Genomic DNA, 15,639 nt, shown 5'->3' with positions numbered 1-15,639 from the left:
GTAGAGCTTGTCATTTCAAAGAGAAGATGTTCAGTACCAGAATTTGCATATTGAGAAGAAGTAGTCAGTTTCAGAAGTGATCACGAAGAAAAGGTTTACTGTGTTAAAATGATAACCTGTTCCTAACTTTTTTGCAGGGTTTGAATTGGTTTATGTGATTTATGGCAATGCCTCGAGGGCTATCTGCCTAAACAGAGGGGTGCCTTCAGGGAGGACTTTCTAAGGGAAACTGGCTTGTATACACGTTACACATGGGGGAAACCATGAAAACGTCTATGCAGCCAGCCTGTTCGCGGGATTCGAACTTCAGACCGAACTACCAGTGTTCAGCAACTTTACCGCTCGACGCTGGTGGGTCCCTTTTTTTGCAGGGAAGGAAGTGTTTTGTAAGTGTAGGATATAACATATCTAAATAGTCCACGTTAAGATTTAATCTAGGAAATGAATAACGATGAAGCTGAAATTAAAATTGTATAAATTTGAATATCATGCATGTAATGTTAATCTCAAATTTAGTTTCCTGTGATGTGATTTTTTTAATGTAAAGATCAGACTCTGGTATATTGATATATATATATAAACTTTAAATATAGCATGAAGTCTTATATCTGAGTATAATATTGAAAAAAGTTCGACATATGAGAAAATAAATATATGTTTTCTTCACATGTTATGGAATATTCATCCCTGACTTAAGAAAACGTGAAGTTACACAGTTTCAAATCCACCAGAAAAATGTATGATAGTCACAAGTTTGACAAAAGATCCTTTGCTCAAATGATAAAAGGCTTTGGGAATATAGATGCTAATTAGAAATGTGTGCTAAATACGAGGCTATTGGCATCCACAAAAATGCAGTGTATTAATTTTAATACTGTTTTAGGTTCTTACATAGGCCAAGTAGCATGATTTAGTGCCTTTGGTTTAGTGATATTTTTTCCCTTGGTTTGGTTTGGTTTATTTAATTATTCAAAGCACTCGAGTGCTATCTGCTTAACAGGAGGGATGCTCTCGTGGAGGACTTTCAAAGGGAAACTGGCTCTTAAACACATTACACTTGAGAAAAACCATGAAACCGCCCATGCAGCCAGCACATTCGGCAAGATTTGAACCCTGAACTGAATATCTAGTATTCAGCGACTTTACCACTCGGGTGCTGGTGGTCTGGCCCTCTGTCCTATTAAACTAAAATTCATCTATATTTATAAAAGGCCTATCAGAAAAATGCACACACTTTAATAATAAAAGAAAATTCTTTTGCTTTAGTATTGAACTTAATTATAAGTTAATTAAATCATTGATATCATAGGCTATGCTAGGTTTAATAATAAAATTCATGAATATGTACCTGTACAGTTACTTAGACTGCTCTGTCACAGCGGTAGCCATTAACAGCTAGACATATAGCACAGTACTGAGCAGTTATTTGAACAATGTTTGTCGCCTCGACTGCTGCACATTCTGCCATTATTTTTTGATGAAAGACCTCTAGCCTAACCGATTTCTTGTACTACACAATATACCTCAAAGTCATCCAAATCCATTTTGGTTCACTGTCATGTGTTACATGTATGTATGTAGAATACCAACATGTTAAGGAAATATCATATTACATATTACAAAGATAATTCAACTTTGAAACGAATATATAGATATCATCTGTTAAAGTCTCTATGTATTTTTCTGACAGATCCTGTATGTGAAGTTGTACTTTTCATTAGTTCCACCTATTAATTAAATTAGGGGTATTACTGTACAGAATATCTATGAAACTGAACTGATACATTGTCATATCTGTTCATTTGTTTGCTTTTCATATATTTTTTTAATAGTTTTATTTTTTATGTTGCTTTACATGACGTCAATTTAAGCATAAGAAAGCAGAGAACAAAAGAAATTCACACTGAAACTAAATTTAAAATTAGTCTGAAGATTACTGATGTAAAATAAATAGTGGTTAATTTATCAAAATTACATAAGAAGACAAATAAATAATTAGCATATTCAGATATTTATTATAAGTAAAAATTTTATATTCTTAACAGTAAAAATGCATGCATTACAATGTAATTAATTTATTACTTGCAACCACCTCAACCTGACGAGATCTATCTCGTCAAATTTTTAAAATGTGCCAAACTCTAGGAACCATGCTCATAACAATCCTTTAATAGGGCAATGTCGCCATTTTTGTATACATTCTTTGTGTTGTATTTCAAGTTTCAAAATTTTTTATGAACAAATTGTGATATTTTTTGCCTTAATTTTAAAATATGCTCTTTGGAATTTATCAACAATGGAAAAAACTACGGTGGAAATGGAAACAAATACAAAATACAAAATTACAGGAATATAAAATTTTGCCAAAAAATTTCTAAAAGAAACAAAAAGGAAATGCATTTATTTGGTAGATAGCCGATGCTGCTGAAGTTTGTGCGATGCCGAGTCTCTGAAATTATTTAATTTTTTTTCAAGCAAAAATAAACCGCTTGGGAAAAAGAATAAGGCAAAATAATTACAGAAAGATTTAGAGATGAACGTGTTTTATTTCCTTATTTAATAATTAAAATTTATATTTCAAATTACTAAAATATGTTTTCTTTTCATAATTTGATAATGTTAGCCAACCTATGATAGGTATCAATAATTTGGGTATCTATTTAAGAAAAGTTGTAAAAACCATCAACTTGCACCCAATGAATAATTTTTACCTTTTCATGTGTTAAATCCAAATTGAGCTAAGGTGGTTGTGTTAATACGTAACTATCATTAATTTTACAAGTACACTGCATTCTTTTATATACTGTAATATTTAGTTTGTGCTGAAATTATGTAGCGGGAATAGTTTTACTTAAGAGAGAAAATTTTCAATATTACAAGTTTACATTTTGGTTAATTTTTTTTATCTGATAAAAGCAGCATGTTAAAAGTTGGAGTTCTTAAATTTTGTAATAGTACTAAGTATTATATTTTAAATTACTCGATGACTAATCCAGAAATAAATAATTTAATTCTGTATACTCAAAGAAAATCATTTCTGACTGGCATAAAAATCAGAATTTCGAAAAAGTAGTAGAAAAATCATTAAAAATACTTATTTTTAAAACTCTAATGCAATAAAAAGAGGTTAGAATGAAATGTCTGAGTAAAAGATAACTTGTGTTCAGTATGTATATACAGTCATTCTTATGTAAATAAATGTTATATGATTTCTTAGACCTCTGCTTTTCAAACTCTACCTATTAATTCGAGAATTTGATTAATTCACTATAATAAATAAATAAGTTTTAATAAATTATAGACGTCAATATGTTTGTTTTCTGTAACATATACTTTGAACATTTTAATTAAATAATTTTTCATCAATAAAGTGTGAATATATTTTACCTATGATGAAGAGAAATTAACATTTAAAAAAGGAATTATAGACTGAAAGTATTTTGTAAAAGAAGATATCGGAAAAGGAAATTATTGCAATTCATAGAACTTATAAATAAATGTAATAATTAGTATCGTATTGTTCTTATTTGTTAAGAATAGATATTAAATTATTGATAATAGAATGGACTTCTAAATGTGAAGCACTTATGCGAACAATAATACTAATTCATAACATTCTGATCTTGATTTCAGTACTTAATGTAAGTATAAAGCATTATTGACAGCTTACTGGAACTCGTATTAAATAGTTACAGTGCCATCTTTGTCCAATGTATTTATTACAAGATAATGAAATATAATCTGGATTTTAATTCAAAACTCTTTTCACATATCTTTAAAAGCCCAATTTTAACTGGTACTTTTGTGTTATCGGGACAGGATTCAGACATGTAATGTATATATCCACGAGTGGTTTTGGTTTCATTTTAGTTTAGTATGGCAAAGTACACTAGGTCTATCTGCCTGTGGAAAGGGATGCCTTTGTGGAGGACTTTCTAAAGGAAACTGGCTGGTATACACTTTACAAATGGGGAAAGCTGTTTTAGATCCAGCATATATAGTTTTTGCAAGCAGTAAAGTCTGTTTTTTTTATAAACTTTTGAGGAAAGTTATTTATTTTTAGTATTTCTTTAAATTGTTCGAATGCAGTAGGCCTTCGAATTATATTTCTCAACGGAAAGTTTTTTTGAGCTGAACAATATCTGAACCAAGAAACACGTTCCCATCTAGTATCAGTTTTTTGTTCTGCGTTTAAGAAACATGATGTTGTTTTAAAAAACTATTTTCTGTTTGACAGGAACTATCTTTATGATTTCATCTTCTATATCAATGGGTCAAGAGATTCTACTTCAGAAACTTTGACAGCATTAACATTAGGAAACGTACCATGTTTTTGTCTAACCTAGATGTACAGTTTGGTCTTTTCTTCATCGTCCATTTTTTTTTAACATATGTTGAATTTGTGTATTTAAATCACTCAAATGGTCATATTGAAATTGTTGCATGTGATCCAGAGGTACCAAAGCAAAATTTTACAATGTTCCATGGATTAAGGATGATAAGACGCTTCCTGCTGCTGGAATGAGGAACGATAAAAAAAAAAGGTCCCCCTTTTTTTTTAACTAAGAGACGTCTTTTCTTAAAAAGAGGTATTATCAGCTAATTTTCTTAAGATTCTTCTAAAATGAGCCAGTCTATTTTTGGTGCATTTCTTTATGGGGATGTTTCCTTTTAGAAGATCTTTAGAAGATGATCTAATACCGTATTCAGAAACGGATTTGATGATCTAAAGTTCGGACACTTTTTTTAGAATAGCTACTTTTGCTCTTCGTGTTTCCTTGGAGTTTTAGCAAGCTACATTTCGAGACATTCTGAATACAATGGGCTCCTCTTCCTGCAAAGTCAGATTCTCTTGATTTTGCAGTGTAGTTACGCAACGCAGCAAAGCGAAGTACGATGTTTTCAGGACGAAATCTTAACTCAGAGTGGGTTAGTTTCGGTTTCGATACCATTTGATTGGATAATTAATAAAGCTTTAAAACAATTATTGACTGAAAGCTTATATAATGTATTTTCGCCAGAAGCGTTATATAAAAGTGCATATTTTTATTGAAGGAACACTGAATCGTAGAAATACTGATGACGTAGTAGAACGTGCATCCATAATGAAGCGGAAGAATTCTGATTGAGTAGAATGCTAAAATGTTGAATTCGCTATGACTAAGAACTTGGCAGTCAAGGCAAAATAAATCTTAATTTTTTTTTTTTTTTTTTTTTTTTTCCCAGTTCGTATTTGTGGCCAAAATTTGTTAAATATGTAGTCAAAAAAAAATTATTTTGTTAAAAAAATGAATACTTTTTCCTCTTCATTTTAATTTTCAGATCGTGCATTCGGCCTGCAGTCAATTTGAGTTTGAGACTACTGCAGTAAAAAACACAGAACATAGAATTTTTTTAGACTTCTGTTCCCCCCCCCCCGCACGCACACACACCTTGTTGTGAGAAGTTGTCTGAACTCAAGAAGAAATTTTAAGAATGAGATTGCACACTCAACAGGTGGCTATGTTAAATCAACAAGAAATGGGTCTAATGAAAAAAATTTCTGGGAATTTATTATTTTTTAGAAATTCTCTGAGGTATTGTGCTTAAATTCAAATTTCACAAGAAAGCATTTTACTGTGAAATCTATGAAGTGCATTATTTCTGTTCTTGAGTAACACATACTCTTCATTCCAATATTTTATGGTACTTACTCCAGGATTAAACTTCTGAAGAACACTTTAAGTAACAACAAGATTATTGTTCTATTGGAGGCGCACCGTCATTGACTGTCATTACACAAAATTCTCTGTAATGTGTTTTATGCCATTTTTACAAAACAAATGTAGCTCTTATTATATAGAAATCTCTCTCTCTTTTGTCTTCCATAGATTTGCGAAATTTAAATAGTTTTTATGAGGATCAAACAAGTAAACGATTTAAAAGTATAATGATCATGGCGACCATGAATGCAATATGCAGGAACCATCCGGATCGATATGTTTACCAAATAAGGTGGGTGGATGTGGTGCATTCAGATCAATTGTTAGAAGTGCATTCTTGACGCCCCTTTATCTGGTGCATTGTTATACACCTGATCCAATTTGATAGGTCTAAATGTAATGGCATTTCGTTTTCTATTTACTAAAAGTTTTATCATCTTTCTATTGAAACTGTTAACTGAACTGTTCGTTCTTAACTAACGAATGTCTTAAATTTGCATTTGATTATTATCATTTTTTCTTTCAGATGATGAAGCAGGAAATTAAAAAAAAAGGAGCTTCTGGTTATAAGTAAGTAGTTATAGAAAGTTTAAGTAGTTAAGTTTGGCTTTTTAAACCTGTTTCGTGCGTAATACATATTTGTGGTTCAATACCAAGCACTTTTATCGTGCTGCCTTTTATCAGGAAAACTGCTGCGAAATTTGAAGGACAGAGTAATATTTCAGTCCATGCCAGATCAGCCAAGATGGAAAATAGTGTCATTTCAGCCAACTTAAAGGAAGAGGTACCATCTTCGGTCACCGAACGCCTGCCATCCTAAGACTTCGCAGTTTTCCTCTTTTTCAAGTTATCCATCGAAATGTCCGATTTCTTCAGTTTCTTCGCACATTTGGCGATAGCTTGCCAAACTTGGAATATTAATTAATTAAAGCACTCCTTTCTTACAGAGTAGACAAACTGTATTTTCTTCAGTTTCCAATTTAGAAATGTTTCTACAACAGTTTTCCCGTTTAATTTTCAAATTCTCAGTTAGCTCTTCATCCCATCCTACACCTCTCTCCCATAATTCTTGAATTAGAATCTTCACTATAATTACAAGTGGTGTAATTAATCCCATAGGGTCATAAATTTAACATACTAATTTCAAAATGCTTCTTTATGTGTTCTGTCTATCGTCTAACAATGGCCAAATAGGAGAAAGGTTAAAACTAAATTCATCTGCTTCGGTGTTCCAAACAGTACCTTCAGTGGTACTATACACTTTTTAGAAATAGAATGATTTTGAAATCCTGCTTCATTCCAGATTTTCAGCAGATTCTTTGAATTATTTCGCCATTTTCTCAGATTCATAGCTGCCTTTGATAAGATAAATTTTGTGTCTGTAGACTTCTTTCGGGATTGAGAATGTAGAATTGCTCCTGTCAATAGATCATCGACATACATAAGCATTCATTCAACATCCTTTATCCTTCTTTATTCGAATCCTTATATTTATTTGTGTTGTATTGTCTTTGCTAAGCGGAAAGGGCTAGAAGTCACTCAGTGGGACTTTCGTGATTTGGTAAATTTTCAGCTTCCAGATGTCAACCCATCAAACCGTAGAAATCTCTTAATAATTCCGATCGGCTTCCGCTAGGCAAATCTGTAAGAAAGCCTTTCCGATATCAGCTACGAAGGCATTTTATTTCCTTTTGAAATTTAGAAGTAGATCCAAAATGTTAAGGTACACATTTGGTCCCTTTGATACCTGGTTAGCTCTTTGGACGAAGCATCGTAAACTACTAATTAAAAAAAAAAAAAAAAAAAAAAAAACACCTTCTATTTCAGGATTTATTTCCTCTATTAGTACTTTCAGCTAACTGTTCATTTGTAATCCTTTTATATTCTTCTTAAAGATATTAATTACTCTTAAATCTTTTCCTTAAACTGAACAATCTTCGTTTTGCAATATTAAAATTATCGACTAATTTTGTTTCCATTTTAAATGGTAATCTAACTTCATATCTTTTATCCTTTTTTCTGTTTCAAATTGTTTCATAATATTTAACGAAATATGTTCAAACCGAGATTGAACACATAAACTATCAATTTACCAAAGCCTCTTCAGATCCCTATTTATTTGACAGTCTGTGAACCAACCCATCATTAATCCTCTCTTATTTGTTTTCGTAGCCATGCGCAAAGGCTGTTTGAGCCATTGTTACACATATACAGCCATTACTACACATATATTCACTGTGGTGAACAATAAATGTTTAACCTTGAACACATATTCCAAAATCTTCACGGTGGTTAAATTTTTGCTCATATTTTCGTATCCATCGATTTTATTTACCAAACGTATTCCGCGCCTATTAGAACTTCAAGCAGTTTTGTACTGTCAGCAAAATATAGGTCGGATTCACTATGGCGGCATTTTAACATTTTTCTATACTAATCTGTCCAGGACGCAAACATATGCATTGATAATTTTCTTTGTGATTAACGTTTCAAGTTCTAATCATTTCTTAGAATCATTACGCTTTTAACGCATTGAAGTATTATCAAATAATACTCCGATCATTTTTTTATCTATATGTAAGGTGTTACATTTCTCACGGGGCATGTTTGTAATAAAATTAAATGTGAATCTTTTACTTACTTGCAAAATGATACAGACGAAACTGGCGTTGGGGATTTACGGTCATTTCTTTTATATTAACACATTCATTGGGTGAATTTTCGGTTTGTAAGTTTATTTACTTGAAGATTCATTGAAGCAAATGCTCTCGTGATGATAATTACAATTACATTTTCTACCTGAATTTAATTTTTATCTACAATTAACACTCAAAAAGGACATTTTTGTAGTATTTAAAGCAACGACCTTCGACTTTTAGCTTGTATCTTTCTTCCACTGGCGCGTGACATTCGCATTTAAATGAATCATGATTCGCATCACAGAGTTCACAGTTAAATTTTACACTGGTTGAAAATGCAGCTGTTAGTTGATTAATGCGCCTAAACTTGTAGAGACGTTCGGTTATTTGGAAACAGAAGACATGAAAAATGAGCAATGCCCTCGCCGGGAATCGAACCACGGACCTCTCGAATACGCGTCGAGCTTGCTGGCCCCTACACCCCGAAGGCATGTTAAGAAGGCGGGAGAAATACCTTATAAACTGTTTTTTGATTTATTTCTTTCTTAAAATAATTCCTAGAAATTTTTTAGATTTCTTCGAATCGTACAAAAAGCTGGAAGCTTAGCGACATTCCGTTTCAATTTTTAAGAATTCAGCTAATTCTAAAACATCGAATTCTGTTTTTAATTTCCTTTTCCTCAACTGTATTCTAAAGCTCTCTCTTCCGGAATCAATTTCGTTAAAACAGTTAAAATTTCGTTATGTAATAGATGACCGCAACATCCCGCAGTATATTTTAAGTTTTTATTATCGAATATTAGTTTTTGCTTCATCGTATAATTTCCGAAGAACACGCACGCTTCACTAGACCTAGGCTTAGTAGCTTAGTCATATGAATGTTAATTACGATGTCGTTTCTTCCGAAACATTCATTTAGCAAAGGAATGCTTTTATTGTAATTTTCGGTCGTTAGAGCAACTCCTTTAATTGCATTCAGCGCAATTCTTCCTAATAAATGTTTCAGGTATGACAATTTTTCAACGTCAGATAAACTTTCGTTTTTATGATGAACTTTTAAACTGACTCCAAAAATCAAGCCACATGCTTACATCAAAAAAAAATTGTTTATTAAAAGTTTCGGCAATGTTACGGTATTTCTTGCACGGATAGCGTTTGATTCACTAGCCCCATTAGGTACCAAACTCATAATAGAATCTGAATTTCCTGAAAGCTGTTTTAGTCGTTTAGAAGCCTTGCCCTTCCACACAGCTACCACTTCTTATTTTGATAATTTTAGTTTCTAATTCAAGTTCTTCTTCACTCAATACAATGTCACTATTCAACTGATTGAGTAAATCTCGACTTCAAAAATTGAGGTCATTGTATTAAAATGCTGATTATATATATATTGTCATTGTATTAAAATGCTGATTATATATATATATATGTATGTGTGTGTGTGTGTGATGTACCAGCTTTTGTCCGGAATAAATAGATTGGTGAAGAATCATAGTTGTAGTCGTAGCTTAAATTATCAGACGATAAGTTAAAAAAAAACAGGATCCATTTATTATTAGTCAGGAGAAATAGCAGTTACAAAAATCATATTTCCGGAGTAAATAAAAAAGAATTACTAATAACTTTTTGTGTGAAGTTTACTGCATCGTTACATCAAAGAAAAGACCCCGATATTCCTTTGCGAGTCCTTTTATAGCCTCTGGAAAGGCGGAGCTTACAAGAAATGACGTCAGCCATTCCAGTTCGCTTTAAATATTTCCAGAACATTCTATAACTGTACGTGTAGAAAAGGCGGGAAAAACAACTTGACTACGGGGCTGTGTATTTAATTCTACGTACTTTCAAATAAGAGACCGTCGCCATTAAAAATGAAAAGAACATACAGTTAGAATTTTAAGTGTATTCTTGACTATGGAATTTTATTATTACATATATATATATATTTTGTCCAAAGGGGCTTTGTTCTTGAAGGACTATTGTTTTCGTTCTGCGATTTTGCGTTGAAAACTTTAAAAGGCTGTATCACTTTTCAAATCGTTGCGACCAAATACTATCGCCATGTATTATATTTGAAGGAGTTAAATAATGAAGAATCTGCATAAATGTATATATGTTTCTATCATTGTGATAAAACAGCGGTACCTAGAGTCATCCAATTACGTATGTTTCTATCATTGTGATAAAACAGCGGTACCTAGAGTCATCCAATTACGTATGTTTCTATCATTGTGATAAAACAGCATAAATGTACGTATGTTTCTATCATTGTGATAAAACAGCGGTACCTAGAGTCATCCAATTTTGAATGACGTAATTCTACTGCGAATATGGGGGTCTGAAAGCCTAAATTTGGAATTTGTTTTATTATCGATTTCATATTTTGTAAAACTTGAGCGAATATTTGATTAACAAACTCAATGATTTAAAAGCGAGCAATGGCAGCACTCTACGGAGGGGGAGGGAAGACCTTTTTATCTCCAGCGCGCGCGCGGAATTGTGTATCGGAAATTCTAAAGATAGTCTCATTTTAAAATTATTTTGCGACATTGCTGTTGAGCTGAATTTTGTGGTTTAAGTGCAAAGAAATATTTATTAAATATTTAATAAAAGATATTTAATAAATAAAGGTAACACACAAAACGTTAAAAAAACGCCCCTTTGGACGTAATTTAAAATCTGAAACCTTTCAGATCTTTTTTTTTAAAGTAAAAGTAGGCTTAACTGCTAAAATGCGTGGGCCGGTGGCGACGGTCCATTTCGGGGGGGGGGGTCGGTCCCCTAGCTTCGCTTTTTTTTCTCCGCTCGCTGGTCTTCAAGGGGGACTTAATTTGAAGCTAAATGAACTGAAAAGAAAATACGAGGCATAGTCATAACTGTTTTGCTTCCATACAACAAATTATGAAGCAGAAAAGCTGTGACTAAGCATCTGATATTAAACTGCTCATCTAATATTGAACTATATCTCATTTGTCATTCAAAACTTCTGTGCGTACGTAGCAATTTTTTATATACAATAGCAATTTTATACATACACACTCCAAACGAAGAAATTCCTCTACTTTTTTTAAATCATATCACCAGCATTTTTTAAAAAGCAATTTTTTAGAACAATATAATTATAACGACTACTGAAAGTAATTTAATTAATTTAAATTAATAATTCATATTCAAAAATATTTTTTTCCCTCCTGTGCAGAAATTTGGATGTTTTAAACTTGTTAGCTTCAGGAGAAGAATCTTCTGACAAATCAGACGAAGAAGAAGACCCTAAGTTGAAGATGAAGCCAATAGTTGTTCTAAAAAGACTGACTGGTAATTTCATCTTATATCCTCTTTTACATTTGTCTTGCGTAATTATTTTGAAATATTTATTTAAAAAAAAAATAAAAGGAGAAAGCTTTCCTGCTTTTCAGTTGACGAGTAACTGAAACTATATACTATATTATGTACAGGATATGCACATGTGGCATATTGAAATAAGCACAAAATACTCACATTTTAATTAAAGCGATTAAAAAACTATGCATAATGAAAATAAATGGAAACATGTACAGAGTTTTGTTGACGAGTAACTAAGCGACGCCTAGTTACCATCCACGGTAGAAACATCGAGTCAGGTCTTTTCAAGCAGTCACTTGTGTATGTTTTTTTTTTTTTTTTTTTTTTTTTTTTTTTTTTTTTTTTTGGTAACCGTAAAGTTAACAGAAAATACAATATCGCAGTTTGATGTAATGTTAAACCAATAAAGGATATGCAAATGACCTGTCAAAATAATTAGAAAATTATGTCCAATGTGATGCTTATGCATACATATTTCTAATTTCTACGAGAGTCATATAGTCCACAGAGCAATAAAATCTGCAATTTCCATAGCCATGAACGTGCAGCTGCTGAATCACTTTGGTCACACTGTTGGTTGCCAAATCACTATGTAATACACCCTGCTAGTAAATTAATTCTAGTAATTCCCCTGGCATACTTTAAGTAAAATGCAGCGAAGACCTGGTGTTTCGATCTTCTTCAAGAATCTCTTAAGAGAAAACATTTGCGAAATCTACAGGTTTTTTGTGCGAAATATTTTCAAAGAACCTTTTGTTAGTTCGATGAAGATAATCGGCTGTTAACTCAATTTTTAGATCAGCATGAATGTTTTTATTTCTCACAAAAGTGAGGAGCTCGATCCTGAGCATCTTGTTTTGCAATCTCTGAAGAGTCCGAATGTCCTTTTTACTCGCATTTGCCCATGTGGGGAAAGCGTAAGTAAAAATCGGCTTAGACCGAGATGTAAATATGTCTCTTTCCCCTGTTCAAATACTAAGCTTCTCCTTCAGTAGTGGGTATAGTCTAATGGTGACTTCTAAAGCTTTGTTTCGAGCTTTACTAATATGAGTAGTCCAAGTAAACGAGCGATTTAGCATGACTCCCAAGTAGTTTGCTTGATTCAGTCTTGAGACTTGCCGCCCGAAGAGGGTGATGTTATTACTGAGAGTGTCTTTAGTTGCGATATTTTCTAATAAGTAGAACTTGGGATTTCTCCGGGTTAATTATAGTCGTCCATTTGGCGAGTTACTGTTCAGTTTCAGGAATGTTATTCTGGAGTTTCACAACAGCCTGATTTGGCCTTCGAGATTTCACAAGTATTGCCGTGTCGTCTTCGTAGCAGGCGAGTTAGACATTTTGGTCTATCCTGAAATTAGGGAAGTTGATGTCATATAATATATAGAGGATTGGACCAAGGATAGACCATTGTGGGACGCCTCCTTAAATAATCCGTATACTTGAAATACATTCACCCTGTTTTACAACATGTCAGATGCGGTTAAGCTTTGGTCATGTCTAGTATCAGGATAGCCGTCCTCATCTTGTGCAGGGCGCTACTCAGTGATTCGCACCAGCTGAGCGCAATCTGTCGGCAGAAATAGTAATGAAAATTGAAAAATTAAGTGAATAGACCTTCAAAAGCGTTAGGAGGGACCGGATTGGAATTAAAGCCATTAACTAAACAAGATAAATCTTTGTGAATGTGAAAGCTTTCCATTTCTAACTTAAATTCTTGGGGAGTTTATAATATATCTTGTCAGTGTGGTTTGAGATATATCCGCTAAACTAAAAGAGAATAAAGTTTCACACCAAGGAACACGAATCTTACATTCGAAAAGGCGAAATTAACAAGTTTTCGACAGCTAATCATAGTTGGAAATTTAATTATAATGTAGACTTTGGATGTACAAAGATTATTAAAAAAAAAAAAAAAAAAAAAAAAAAAAAAAAAGCTTCTTCTATTTGGTGAATTGGATATTCTTGAAGCTTTTCACATTCACAAAGATTTGTCTTGCTTAGTTAATGACTTTAATTCAAATCCAGTGCTTCCTAAAGCTTTTAAAATTCTATTAAGTTTTCGATTTTCGTTACTATCTCTACCGACAGATGGCTCTACCTTCTCGTTCGCTTTACTCCTGTTGAGCATAAATGCAACTTTGGCTTTACCTTCGTTACAAATTTCTTTGCTCCTGAGCTGAGGAACCTGTAGCTGTTTGCCCTCGAAATCCATAAAATCTTGACTAACATCTACGCCACACAAGGTTTTTGCTTTGCTAATTTTGTGTATTAAGGGGACTCATACACCTTAAAACCCATAAGATGTTCGAATAGGTGACTGTTGCAAGAATCGGAATAACTTATTTATTTTAAAAGCAATTACTACCACCTTTTTAGAGCTGACTACATAATATAGCTGCTTTTTGAAATAGTAATCAGAAAGTTTGTGTTGCCACAAATATTTTTATAATTTAATCCGCTTCGTGACAACATTTTTCGTCATGTTTCCAACTTGCGCGCACAGTTTAAAACATTCTGTTTCATAATTTAATTCCATATTTAATATATAGCTTTTATAACATTTGGAAACTACTGTGAACCTAAAATTCTAAAAATTTCACGTTAAATTTTTATTTTATTTTGAGTTGAGTTTATAAAATGTATTTTATTAACAAAATTTTTAATGTTTTCGTCCATAAAATTTTTCATTATTAAAATATTGATCAGATTGTTGGTTCAGTTAGAAAGTAGTGCCCATGTAAAGAATTCCATCCAATTTCAAGTATGTACCATTAGCTATTTTTAAAATATCGTGCGCGCAAGGTGGAAACATGGCGAAATATTTTGTCACAAAGAGGATTAAATTACAAAAATATTTGTGGCAACACAAACTTTCTGGTTACTATTTTCCGAAGCAGCTGTATTATGTAGTCAGCTTTAAAAAGTTGGAAGTAATTGCTTTTAAAATAAATAAAATATCCCAATTCTTGCAAGTCACATATTGGAAGGTCATAAGGGGTTTAAGGTGTATGAGTCCCCTTAACCTTATCTTCACTACTACTGTATGAAATCTACGACTCTGGCTTTCAGTTCCATTTTGACGCGAAATGATTTCTTAGCTTATGCTATTATTATCAGCAACACTGATAAATAAAGAATGTTTAGAAAACGCCGCCAGAATTCTGCGTTTTTATATCCCTTGAGGAAAATTATCTATAATGTCAGACTACGAGAATTAAAATTCAATAAAAGGAGTAGCAATTGAGTAGTTTGTGGTTCAAAAGAATACCTTGTTTTCGATTACTGAAAAAAAGTGCTTAAAAGAGTGAAAGGAAACAAGCCGGTTTGGAAGTTAAAAAAAAACTTTTTGCGCAATGTTGTAAGATTCATCTTCATTTTGGTTCAAAATTCTTTCAAAATCATTTATACCTAAAAACTAGTGTGTTTAGGTGCTTTTATTATTATTATTATTATTATTATTATTATTTATTGTTATTTATTATTATTACTTTTAGAGAATGATATAGTGAACTTAAATAACAAGAAAAGAGCAAGAAAAGAATAGCGGATTTGGTGAAAAATGTTTGAAGATTTGAATACCATAAAACTGTAATTGTACTATTTCTGTAAGCTCAATGTAAAATCAATAAAGCTCAATGTTTGTAAGCTTTTACTATTTTTTCTACTACACCCTGGATACTTTTTGATGTTGCATGTCTTTCTTGTGACATGATTTTTGCATTTGAATTTGATATTTGATAATAATGTAATGAAAAGAAGGGGGAAAAACCTTACTTTTCTTAAACACGGCGTACAGGAATAATAACTGAATTCAGAATGTAGGTGTAAGAGTTGTGAATTGCATTTATCTAAAAGTATTTATGTCTTTCCTTTTTGCATTCGAAATGTATCTTAAAGCATGCTGATGCTTAAAACATGCTCCCATGTATGAACCATTTTTTTATGAATTAGCCGCGCGA

At 32.3% G+C, this 15,639-nt stretch overlaps 1 protein-coding gene across 2 annotated transcripts in view; it reads left to right on the top strand.

Moving 5' to 3' along the window:
* The window catches only part of LOC118180746 (uncharacterized), an 87,235-nt gene extending 71,910 nt beyond the window's left edge, over positions 1-15,325 (top strand). For both annotated transcript variants that reach the window (XM_085807796.1, XM_085807797.1), the window contains exons 6-8: positions 6,229-6,272; positions 11,538-11,653; positions 15,175-15,325. In XM_085807796.1, the coding sequence (XP_085663922.1) occupies positions 6,229-6,272; positions 11,538-11,653; positions 15,175-15,224 (210 nt within the window). In that variant the 3' untranslated portion in view covers positions 15,225-15,325. The remainder of the gene's footprint in view (positions 1-6,228; positions 6,273-11,537; positions 11,654-15,174) is intronic.
* Positions 15,326-15,639: the final 314 nt, after the last annotated feature.

Source organism: Stegodyphus dumicola, chromosome X1, assembly GCF_044657685.1.
Source record: "Stegodyphus dumicola isolate Sdum_Otavi_A_Nest chromosome X1, ASM4465768v1".
Classification (NCBI taxonomy): Eukaryota; Metazoa; Arthropoda; class Arachnida; order Araneae; family Eresidae; genus Stegodyphus; species Stegodyphus dumicola.
This window is presented reverse-complemented; position numbering and strand designations above follow the sequence as displayed.